This window comes from Bombina bombina, chromosome 3, assembly GCF_027579735.1.
Source record: "Bombina bombina isolate aBomBom1 chromosome 3, aBomBom1.pri, whole genome shotgun sequence".
NCBI classification, from domain to species: domain Eukaryota; kingdom Metazoa; phylum Chordata; class Amphibia; order Anura; family Bombinatoridae; genus Bombina; species Bombina bombina.
Genome location: NC_069501.1, coordinates 529,777,433 through 529,790,152, shown reverse-complemented (window position 1 = coordinate 529,790,152; position 12,720 = coordinate 529,777,433). Strand labels below are relative to the sequence as shown.

Sequence of the window (12,720 nt, the reverse complement as noted above, 5' to 3'; positions counted from 1 at the left end):
CTATATTAGGATTTATTTTACAGGTAAGTATTTAGCTTTAAATAGGAACAATTTATTTAATAAGATTTAATTTATTTCGTTAGATAAAAATTATATTTAACTTAGGGGGGTGTTAGTGTTAGGGTTAGACTTAGCTTTAGGGGTTAATACATTTATTAGAGTAGCGGCGAGGTCCGGTCGGCAGATTAGGGGTTAATACTGGAAGTTAGGTGTCAAAGATGCTAGGGAGGGCAGATTAGGGGTTAATACTATTTATTATAGGGTTTTTTAGGCGGGAGTGCGGCGGTTTAGGGGTTAATACTTTTTTTATAGTGGCGGCGAGGTCCGGTCGGCAGATTAGGGGTTAATAAGTGTAGGTAAGATAGCAGCGACGTTGGGGGGGGGCATATTAGGGGTTAATAAATATTATGTAGGTGTCGGCGATGTTAGGGGCAGCAGATTAGGGGTACATAGGGATAATGTAGGTTGCGGCGGTGTCCGGAGCGGAAGATTAGGGGTTAATAATAAAATGCAGGTGTCAGCGATAGAGGGGTCGGCAGATTAGGGGTTAATAAGTGTAAGGTTAGGGGTGTTTAGACTCGGGGTTCATGTTAGGGTGTTAGGTGCAGACTTAGGAAGTGTTTCCTCATAGGAAACAATGGGGCTGCGTTAGGAGATTAACGCTGCTTTTTTGCAGGTGTTAGGTTTTCTTGCAGCTCAAACTGCCCCATTGTTTCCTATGGGGGAATTGTGCACCAGCACGTTTTTCCAGCTGGCCGCTACCGTAAGCAACGCTGGTATTTAGAGTTGAAGTGGCAGTAAATTATGCTCTACGCTCCCTTTTTGGAGCCTAATGCAGCCCTTCAGAGAACTCTAAATACCAGCGTTATTTAAAAGGTGAGGGGGGAAAAAACACGCGCAGCTAACGCACCCCTTTGGCCGCAAAACTCTAAATCTAGCCGTTAGAAAAGCAACTTGCCAGCATCGCTAAGATATATTACTATAAATTCACTAACAGTTTCTCAAGCCTCTCTATCTTTTACTAGGTCATTTTATGAAACACATTCTCTATAGAGTGGAGAGTTGTATGAGATTGAAGAAATAGGTCTCTGGAATTAAAAAGGACACAGGAGACGGGAGTGTTTGAGGTGGCTCAGTAGGTTGAAAGAAAATCTATTACACTCAAGTGGATTCACTAACAGCATCTTTATTCTATTTAGTCTGCACCATTCTGTATTATTAATTTACTTAAAGGGACATTATACACTAGATTTTTCTTTGCATAAATGTTTTGTAGATGATCCGTTTATAGAGCCTATACAGGGTTTTTTTATTTTAAAAAAATGTATAGTTTTGCTTATTTTTAAATAACACTGCACTGATTTTCAAACTTCTAACCAAGCCCCAAAGTTTTAAAGTATACTGATGTATACCTACTCCAGCTTGCTCCTGTTTGTGTAAAGAGTCTTTTCATATTCAGGGAAAGGGGGAGGGGGTGTCTGTTTCTTATTTTGCTATACAACCACATTCAGTGAGTGATCCAGCTAACTTTTTCAACAGAGCTAAACTGGGAGCTTCAAAGTAAGTTTGGTTTTATACTTGATTTTTATATCAGTATCTGTGCATATTATTGTTTACAGTAGTGTCTATAACATGCAGTTATATGAAAATTGGTGTACACTGTCCCTTTAAGGATGAAGACATCTGTGATTCAGTTGTATAGAATGACATATGAACTGATGATGAATGGAGAGGTTTGGAAACAATTTATTACATTTTAAAAAGTTCTTTATGTTTTCACTCATTCTGCTTCTTTGACTTAAGAAATTAAGCAAAGTGCTTGGTTATACATCTGCCTTAAGAATACCACTACCAGCTCTATGTACTAAAAGGTGAGCGGACAAGATTCTCAACTTGAGAAGTTGTCTGCTTGCCTTCGCGGCATACGGGGAGCGTATCCTGCCCATAGATATTATTACCAGTAAGTGTGTAAAGCCTGCCTCTTCTCTAATGTGACCAATAACGCGAGAGAAGGGCCTGTCAATCACCCAGATCGAGTTTGGGGGGATTTCTCTTCACCACCTCAGAAATGGTGAAGAGTGTAAGAAACAGCAGTCTTTTGACTGCTGCTTCTTAGATTGCGGGAAGCTTAGGAGCCTACCCATTTCAGAAGCACTATATTGCAGCAGATCTGCAAAAATTGTATTTATTTGCTAGAACACTAGATAGCACTATTTCCTGCCATGAAGTGTTCCAGATGCCTACCAAGGTATCTCTTCAACAAAGGATATCATGAGAACAAAGCAAATTTGACGCGAAATAGAAAGTAAATTAGAAATAAATTAGAAACTGTTTTTAAAATGTTATGCACTGTCTGAATCACAAAATAACATTTTGGGTTTCGTATCTGTTTAAGGTGTAAATATGCCTGAAACATGTTATGTTAAATCTATGGGGCATATTTATCAAAGTGCGAGCGGACATGATACAATATAGCGTATCATGTCCGCTGCACATCAATAAATGTTGACAGCATACGCTGTCTGCATTTATCATTGCACAAGCAGTTCACCAGAACTGCTTGTGCAATACCGCCCCCTGCAAATTCGGGCGCTAGCAGGGGATGTCAATCAACCCGATCGTATTCGATCAGGTTGATTTCTGTCCGCCGCCTCAGAGCAGCGGTCTTGATAATTCGTCCCCTATAAACTCACAACAGAAAATCTGAATGAAGATGGCAAATTATATATTTTTATGAATATATGAATAATCACATCATCCTTAGAATACCTCTGTTCTTCATTACAAAGTTTTAAGCCAAGATAGCACAAGCATAAATATACTGTAATACTGGTATTATCATATTTATAGCTTCATTGCAGAAATATTATTGCTGGTTTTATAACATGCGCCAACATGTTTACATACCTGTGCAATAGACATCAAATTTCAGGGATCCAGAGAGTTTATACACATAGTATCCTCTTGGACAGGCTTTCACAGGGATGAGTGCTCCATTAGAACATTTGCTTAAACCATTGGTAGTAAGAGGAATATTAACAATGCCTTCTGCAATAGTTGGGTGTCGGGACAAAGTGTAAGGTTCAAGAGAGCCACATTTCAAGGGGCCTACACACCCCTCCTTCATCTTATAACCATCCTTGTAACGGAACCAGCCAAAGTTGTATCGATCAGTGAGGAACCTTCCTACAGAGTCTTTGCTCCACAGTCTGCTGGGTCCATCCAGATACTGAGTGGTGGCACAGGGATCTGCACAATTAGCAATGGTATTACTATTAACTATACAGTCATTACCACTGGGGCAAGAGGTCCCATTGCATTGGAAACCAATGGAATTAGAGCATAGGTGGGTGCCGTTCTTGTTTATACAATTTCCTGGGTAACATTTGTTTAGTGAGGGTGATGAACATTCATTAATATCCATGCAAGACTTGGTATTAGTATCCCAGAAGTATCCTTGTGGGCAGCAGGAATTGTCACAAAACACCAACATTGTGCATTCAAAACCATTTCCAGCATAACCAGATTTGCAGGTACATGTCACATAACCTGGATTCTGTTCACAAACAGCATTCGTTCCATTACAATCATTGCAGGTTTTGGCATCTGTGTAAATGTAAGAATATTAAATCTGCAGATTAATGAGCATCATTATAACAATAAAAAGGAAATTGGTAAATTCATCATTACCTAGTGTTTAAAGTAAAACTATATTTCTTAAAAAAAAACATTTGTTTTTTGCGTTCGATTTTACGTAGATATATATATATAAAACAAGTATTGCCTCATCTACAACCCAAAGTGCTAAATTAGAATTCAGTAACATATACAAAGTGACAGCAAATGCAATTGTTTTGCTTCTGGTGCAATTAAAAGTGGAAATTTAATAGACATAGGCTTGCGGATGCTTCACTGGCTATAAAAATAGCCGAAGGCCGCAAGTAGCCACCTTCTTCCAAATACAGATGCTGGTTTTTTTTTCTTTTGAAAGTGCAACATGCTAAGATTTGAGCTAATCCAGATCTAAGTGTGCTGCACTTTCAACAATAAGAAATCCGACTCCAAGAGCCAAGGGCCGCTCGCGGGTGCCTTCTTCCGCATTTGTATTCTAGCAAAGCATTCGAATGCCCATGCCTAATATTTAAAATCTATTACATTTTAAGTAATCATTCCTGCCCTGAATAAATAATAACATATTTAATTTCTTCTCTTGCAAATGTATGTATGATATAATCATATTTATCATGTCCTTGTGGCCAAACTGAAAACATTACTAGTAAATGCAGTTGTGGGTCGTCCCCTTTTTTTAATACTTCATAAAAATTGAAGGGGTATTTTCCCAAAACAACAAATTACTTTACTGTAGTCTGCTGAAGGACACGTACATGAATTTGTAACCCTGACCCAACAGTTGAGGGGTGGCATTGGTTGTGGCAAAGGGTGGGGTATGGTATTGTACATTTATTTATTCTGCTACATACACAAATATGTTTGTGCTAAGGAAAAAATTAAATAAAGTTATATTGTCTAAATTTACTGAATTTAGACAATGCTTAATTGTAGTTGACTGAATAAAACTATTACAGTAAATTCATTTTCTAGCCACAGAAGTACTTAATTGCTCCTAATGGGACTACTGTTGTGATCCTCTATTTTTTTCTCAAATGTTATGATTCCTTTAAAATGTCTCTGCATTTATAAAAAAAAAAACACTCTCCACCAACCCGCCCCCAATTGTTCTCTCATAATCAATCTTTAACTGCAATTAGCTGTGGTAATCACAATTTATGGACTCACAAGAGGATATCTGATTCTCCCATTCAATCTTTGATCAGTAAGCTCTCCACATTCTTTCAGATGTAATGCTTGTTTGCAAATACCTTTATACTGTAACTGTATTCCTCTTTAACTAACTGCCATTTCCTCCATCTCCATATATCCTTCCTTCACTTTTGTCTTGTTCCTTTCTCTATTAAATGTATAGCTTGAGAGGCTTCCTACTATTGTCTCTCTTACAAGGGGAGGACCCACATATCTTATTGTTTTAGTGTATTTAAATGCTGTCATATCCATATACAGATGATACTCGTAAAATTAGAATATTGTGCAAAAGTTTATTTCACTAATGTAACTTAAAAGGTGAAACTAATATATGAGACTCATTACATGCAAAGTGAGATAGTTCAAGCTGTGATTTGTCATAATTGTGATGATTATAGCTTACAGCTCATGAAAACCCCAAATCCACAATCTCAGAAAATTAGAATATTACATGCAATCAATAAAACAAGGATTGTACATAGAACAATATCGGACCTCTGAAAAGTATAAGCATGCATACTGTATGTACTCAGTACTTGGTTTCGGCCCCTTATGCAGCAATTACTGCCTCATGCGGCGTGGCATGGAAGCTATCAGCCTGTGGCACTGCTGAGGTGTTATTGAAGACCAGGATGCTTCAATAGCGGCCTTCAGCTCTTCTGCATTGTTTGGTCTCATGTCTCTCATCTTTCTCTTGGCAATGCCCCATAGATTCTCAATGGGGTTCAGGTCAGGCGAGTTTGCTGGCCAATCAAGCACAGTAATCCTACGGTCATTGAACCAGGTTTTGGTGCTTTTGGCAATGTGGGCAGGTGCCAAGTCCTGCTGGAAAATTAAGTCAGCATCCTCATAGAGCTTGTCTGCAGAAGGAAGCATGAAGTGCTCCAAAATCTCCTGGTAGATGTCTGCGTTGACCCTGGACTTAATGAAGCACAGTGGACCAACACCAGCAGATGACATGGCTCCCCAAATCAACACAGACTGTGGAAACTTCACACTGGACTTCAAGCATCTTGCAGTGTGTGCCTCTTCATTCTTCCTCCATACCCTGGGTCCTTGGTTTCCAAATGAGATGCAAAATTTGCTCTCATCAGAAAAGAGGACTTTGGACCACTGAGCAACATACCAGGTCTGTTTTTCTTTAGCCCAGGTAAGACGCTTCTGATGTAGTTTGTTGTTCAGGAGTGGCTTGACAAGAGGAAAACGACATTTGAAGCCCATGTCCAGGATTCGTCTGTGTGTGGTGGCTCTTGATGCACTGACTCCAGCCTCAGTCCACTCCTTGTGAAAGTCCCCAACACTTTTGAATGGCCTTTTCCTGACAATCCTCTCCAGGCTGCGGTCATCCCTGCTGCTTGTGCACCTTTTTCTTCCACACTTTTCCCTTCCACATAACTTTCTATTAATGTGCTTTGATACAGCACTTATGGAACATCCAACTTCTTTTGCAATTACCTGTTGAGGCTTTTCCTCGTTATGGAGGGTGTCAATGATGGTTTTCTGCACAACTGTCAGGTCAGCAGTCTTTCCCATAATTGTGATTCCTACTGAACCAGACTGAGAGACCATTTAAAGGCTCAGGAACCCTTTGCAGATGTTATGGCTTAATTAGCTGATTAGAGTGGACACTTTGAGCCTAGAATATTGCACCTTTTCACAATATTCTAATTTTCTGAGATTTTGGATTTGGGGTTTTCTTGAGCTGTAAGCTATAATCATCACATTTATGACAAATCACGGCTTGAACTATCTTGCTTTGCATGTAATGAGTCTATCTCATATAGTACTTTCACCTTTTAAGTTGCATTAGTGAAATAAATGAACTTTTGCACGATATTCAAATTTTTTGAGTTTTGCCTGTATGTGATGTAACAGTGGAATACAATGCTGAGACTTTATATATGCTAGAAAGTAGTAACAATAATAAAAAAAATGTTTGTTATAGAAAAAGATCATTTAAATCTGCTAGAGTTCTGTAACAGTTTATTTTCACTTCTATTCTTTTTATACATTTGTTGTAAACAAAAATTTGTGTTTGTGTGCACGCATGCATGTGTGTGTGTGTGCACCCATGCACATTATATAGATTGCAAAATGTTTATATACAGAGAATTATACAATAAAAATAATGTAAAACAGTATGGAACGGAAGATTTATTCTCAAAATACTATACCACAGGTGATAAACATGATTAAGTCTTCCAAAAAAAGAGTATCTCACAATCATCACTCATTGTATTGAAGATAGGATTTAACAAGTCACTCAATGCCACCCTTTAAAACAAAGAAGTTCTTCAAATACTCACATGAAGAAAGTGCTGAAAAAAACACAGAACAAAAAAACACAAATGTTAATATTGCTATGGAAAGTAAATTTTTACCCAAAATATGAACACTTTATTATCATACAATTCAATGCATTATAGACAATGACATTTATAATTGTTACTGTTATTTCTCTGCAGAGTAAAAAGGAAGCAATGTATTTCTTTTTCAAAGCCATTCCAATCCATTAGAACAGCTGTCATTAGAAAACAGGTGAACAGCATAAATAGGCCAAAATGGATTTTCTAAATTTAGAGGCTGGTGAATTTGAAAAGTACACAAATCACATAAAAAGCTGGTTAAAGGGATATCACATGTATACATTTCAGTTTTGCATAGAACAATTGTGGTAAGTTACATGTATTAGCAAAAATGCTTCTAATAAAAGCTATAGCTGTTTCAAAAGTGTATTTAAAGTGATGGTAAATCTAAGCGTTTAACAAGCGCTAGGATTTACCCTCACTAAAAATCAAGGGGAGTTTCATTGATCGAACCTGTACAAAAGGGTGCTAAACTCACCCTTTCTGTGCCGTTGCACAGCGCTAAATTTAGTGGCTCCAGCCGCCCATGGCACAACGATCTCCTTCAATGAGGTGATATTTGTACCTCTGAACCAATAGCCATGTGTGTCAAATAACAGGTTTCTTAATGCACGCACTGCTAATGGTTCGGAGGAGCAAGCGGCACCTCATTGGTAGATTGTTGTGCCATGGGCGGTCGGAGCCACTGAATTTAGCGCTGTGCAACGGCATAGAAAGGGTGAGATTAGCACCCTTTTGTACAGGTTTGATTAATGAAACTCCCCTTGATTTTTAGTGATGGTAAATCCTAGCGTTTGTGAAATGCTTGGATTTACCATCACTTTAATTATGCACCGTGCACCAGCATTTTAAACACTGCACTTTCTCAGAGAGCCTAGGGTGCTTGTACCATCTGGTAATGACTCAATTTAAGTTAATTGCTGACAAGACACAAGCCCCACTGATGCTCTGAGCAGCTGTAGTATGTAAAATGCTGGTTCACCGAGAATATCTAGCTATGCTTCACATGCACGTGCAGAGAAAAATACTAACACTAAAACAGTGATAACTTTTACTAGAAGCATTTTTGCCAATACATATTACAAATATTACAAATATCTTTCTATTAAAAAATGTAGTTAATCTATGTGCATTTAAATTTTTACAGGAATGTCCCTTTAAACTTAATTTGTTAATGGACGGGGGGGGGGGGAAACAGTGATACATTTTTCTAATGCAAGTTATAGGTTTATATACAACAGTGAGTAAGCAGGTTAGTGCAGAATTTTCTAATGGAATGGAATACCTTCAAACCTGAAAACCTTATGAAAGCAATGCAGCAATGCAACAGGAATTCTGATATATTGGAACAGACCTCTTTGAATTAAAAATACGGTTTAACCCCTTAACGACTGCAACATACCATGGATGTTGCCAGTCGTTAAGAGTTTCCTTGTTTAAAGTAGCGCACTATTATACCCTCCCTCCTCCCTTCTGGTCACCGTAAATAGCGCCGTCTCACAAACCCCATAGAAAGACCAGCAATGTACAAGGTACACTGCTAGTCCTTAAGGGGTTAAATTATTCTAACAAACAACAAAAAAGAGGGAAAGACATAGAAAGACTGGTGATACCAAAAACATTATAAAGTGGAACACAACAATGTCTATAGTTTTATTATTAGTATCAAAATGACTTTTTTTGTCTTTGATCTTAAAGTGGTCTTTACAAGTTTGGTTTCCCCTGAATCATTGCTTTCTGCTTATTACTGTGCTACCCCTAATAAACTTTCTTTATAATACCATTTATGTTTTCAGAAATAATAATAATAAAAAAAAGGTAAAGGTGGGATTGTTTTTATTTAAGGATGTTTTTAAAAAACAGCAATAACAACTATTAGTATTATTACAGGGACTTTTTCGGGCAAAATTTAAATGCACATAAATGAATTACATCTTTGAATAGAAACATATTTACAATATAAATGTATTAGCAAAAATGCTTCTAGTTAAAGTTACCACAGTAGCGTTACAATTTTTCTCTGCACGTGCATGTGAAGCATAGTTTTTCTTAGTGCACCAGCATTTTAAACTTTGCAGCTACTCAGAGCACCAGTGGGGTTTATATCATGCCAGCAATTAACAAACTGAGTCATTACCAGATGATACAAGCACCTTGGGTTCTCTGAGCAAGTGCTGTGCTTAAAATGCTGGTGCATACTTAAATACATATTTGAAAGAGTTATAGCTTTTATTAGAAGCATTTTTGCTAATACATGTATATTACAAACATGCTTCTATTCAAAACTGAAATGTACCCATGTAAATTAAAATTTTGGCTGGAATGTCCCTTTAACCCTTAGATGTCATTTCATGTTGTCCTAACAGCACTGGGCTTTAATTCTGTTAGGGCGGCATGGAACGCCCTACTTTTTCTTTTAACCCTGCATCCCTGACATATGTATTCTACATATGTGTCCCTTTATAAAGAGGAAATATGGTCACCCTATTCCGATGTGAAACACTTGTCCCCAGCTTAAAGTAGTAAATAATCAATAATTCAATTGAAAGAATTTAGCATATTTCTGTAAACACAGTTTATCACAAAAAAACTGAAATCATAAAAGAAATAAAGGATTTATTTTTTTACATAAGGGTAGTTTGTGTAACATTAATGTCTTTGAAATTAGGTAAAGCCCTACACTCACCTCCTATCTGCTTTTAGTTTTCTTTTACAACCATGAAATGATTTTGATTCTAGGGGCTCCATGTACTAAGTGGCGGACGGACGGCTTCTCAACTCGCGAAGCTGTCCGCCCACCTTTGCTACACACGGGCAGCGGATCAGTTGATCAGCTTGCTCGTATGTATCAATACACACTCATCGGAGTGTGTAATGCCTGCCCCTTCATTTGCGCGACCAATCAAGTGACTGAAGCGATTTTCCCTCGCCACCTCAGATGTGGCGTAGGGTGTAAAAAGCAGCGGCCTAATGACTGCTGCTTCTTACATTGTGGGAAGCAGGCTCGCATATGCGAACCTGCCCCGCAAGGGCTCCGGAGCAGCTTTCGCTGCTTCATACATGGAGCCCTAGAACTGTGTATGTGTCAGTTACTACACTACTGTTCTCAGTGTGCTAACCAGACACTTGACTTACTATGTCCCTGTGCTAATCAATTTGCTTATTGTTATTATTATTTTATTTTTCTTTGAATGATGATTTATTTAAGCATCATTTACTTTTAATTTTGTATGCTATGAACTAACTGAAGGATCTAATATCTAATATCATTCATTTCATATTTAGATATCTATTGTAGGGCAGATGTATTCGTTCAGGACTTTTAAAGGGCCATAATACCAAAATGTTTAATTACTTGAAAATGATGCAGCATATCTATAAAAAGCTGACTAGAAAATATCATCTGAACATCTCTATGTAAAAAAGGAAGATATTTTTAAAGGGGCTTTAAGCAACCAATCAGAATGTTAGCCCTGGGATTTGCAAAGAAACGGGCATCTGTCACATTTCCCACCTCGTTTAAAGGAACTTTACTATGAAATCTTGCGAGATTTCAGTAAAATCCCATCTCACAGTGAAGCAAAGTGTGAGCATAGCACTGATTAAGCTGATTGGATGTTTTTTCTCTCATCATGCAGATGGCAATGAAAAGAATAGCTCTTGGTGAGCTTAAAGGGACACTAAACCCAATTTTTTTATTTCATGATTCAGATAGATCATGCAATTTTAAGCAAGTTTCTAATTTACTCCTAATATCAGTTTTTCTTTGTTCTCTTGCTATCTTTATTTGAAAAATCTAAGGAGCCAGCCAATTGTTGGTTCAGAACCCTGGACAGCATTTGTTTATTGGTCTTGTCCAATCAGCAAGGACAACCCAGGTTGTGAACCAAAAAAGGCTGACTTCTAAACTTACATTCTTGATTTTCAAATAAAGATAGCAAGATAATAAAGAAAAATTGATAATAGGAGTAAATTAGAAAGTTGCTTACAATTGCATGCTCTATCTGAATCATAAAAAAAATAATTTGGGTTCAGTGTCCCTTTAAGAGGTCTTAATTTTTTACATAGAGATTATTATGTGATATTTTCTAGTACTTTGTACAGCTATGTTGCATCACATTCCCTTTACCTACATGAGAACTGCTTCTCAGTTCTCTAAATATGATTGCTTTCCATTTGCTTTTTAATACTGATTTTATGTGAATCTTATAAAGCCGTCTATGTTTGCACTGTTTTTTTGTTTTTCTTTAAATGTGATTGAGCTTTTTTTTTTTTTTTTTTTAATTATAATTGTAGTGTAACTATCTGTTTAAATGGACATGGAAAATAAAAATTAAACTTTCATGATTTAGTCAGCAACACATAGGTATTTCACTTTGCAGCCCTTGAGCAGGACATTGTCGATTAGCCAATAGGGAGTGGCAGTTGAACGTCAGCGCTAATAGCCAGTCATGTTCTGCTAGGGAGCGGCAAAGGCATGCAGAAATGCAAAAAATGACAAGCTCTATCAAATGAAAAATGTTTGCATTAGAGTTTGCCTTTAAGACAGATGAACACTCATGAGTATATCTAGATATGATCTCATGGTAAGTTTCAACAGATATCAAGAGCATTCAATTTGATAATAAAAATTGGAATTGGATTGCAAATTGGATTTTGTTAAAAAAAGGACATTCTTTCTGAATCATGAAAGTTTATTTTTGACTGTCCTTTTAACCATTACTGTATAAAGGGGATTAAACACATAGATGAAATTGTTCTAGCAGCTGGTGAGCCAATCAGTGGTATATACAGGTACTTGCCCATCACTGGCTGTGTCCTGTTCAGGACTGGTTTGACAGAACACAATACAGGAAATTGTCTGTTTAACCCCACTTTGTAGTAATTAGATTTTTTATTATTGCATTATTACTGCCCGTTCTTACAACTATTAAAAAACAAACAAACAGTTGGCAATAGGTATCAATAACAAGTACAACACGGGGACTTATCATTATAACCTCATGAACTGAATTAATGCACTTTCACTAATAAATAAAAAAGGGCATATGAAAACCCGTTATAGCATTTTGATTTTAACATATACAAGATTACAAGACAAATACATATTCTTGGGGAGATATATTGCCCTAAGATGGATTCTCACAATTAACCACATTAGTAATTTAGTGAAGCTATAACATTTAAAGCTATATACTTACTTTGTGACAGACATTGATTAAAGCAAAGGCTTAAGAACACAAATCCCAGTAAGATTTTTATTCTGCTCATGTTGACTTCTTCTCAGACTCTGTAAAGAGAGTCAATATTCAGTGATCACATAGATTTTTTTTGCATCATATATAAAACTCACCATAAATGTACTATTAGTGATCATTATCACTGTTGTGGTCAATAAATACATAATGGCAATTCAAATATTTCTAATAACCATTAGCCTGTGAAGCAAGTGGGTATTCCATAGAAAATGTTGAACTTTTATTGTTTTTTTTAATGTGAGATACTTTTTAAATTAAATTTTATGACAAAGCTC

General features: G+C 36.9%; 1 protein-coding gene across 2 annotated transcripts in view; it reads right to left on the bottom strand.

The window, feature by feature from the left end:
- LOC128653588 (mucin-2-like) overlaps nt 1-12,473 on the bottom strand; it is a 31,187-nt gene extending 18,714 nt beyond the window's left edge. Inside the window, exons 1-3 of one of the 2 annotated variants that reach the window (XM_053706967.1) lie at nt 12,389-12,473; nt 7,128-7,139; nt 2,908-3,606 (exon numbers count right to left, since the gene is read on the bottom strand). In XM_053706967.1, coding sequence (XP_053562942.1) covers nt 2,908-3,606; nt 7,128-7,139; nt 12,389-12,458 — 781 coding nt within the window. In that variant the 5' untranslated portion in view covers nt 12,459-12,473. Of the gene's footprint in view, nt 1-2,907; nt 3,607-7,042; nt 7,071-7,127; nt 7,140-12,388 lie in introns of those variants that run through there. The other variant, XM_053706968.1, reaches the window with a different exon arrangement.
- Nucleotides 12,474-12,720: the final 247 nt, after the last annotated feature.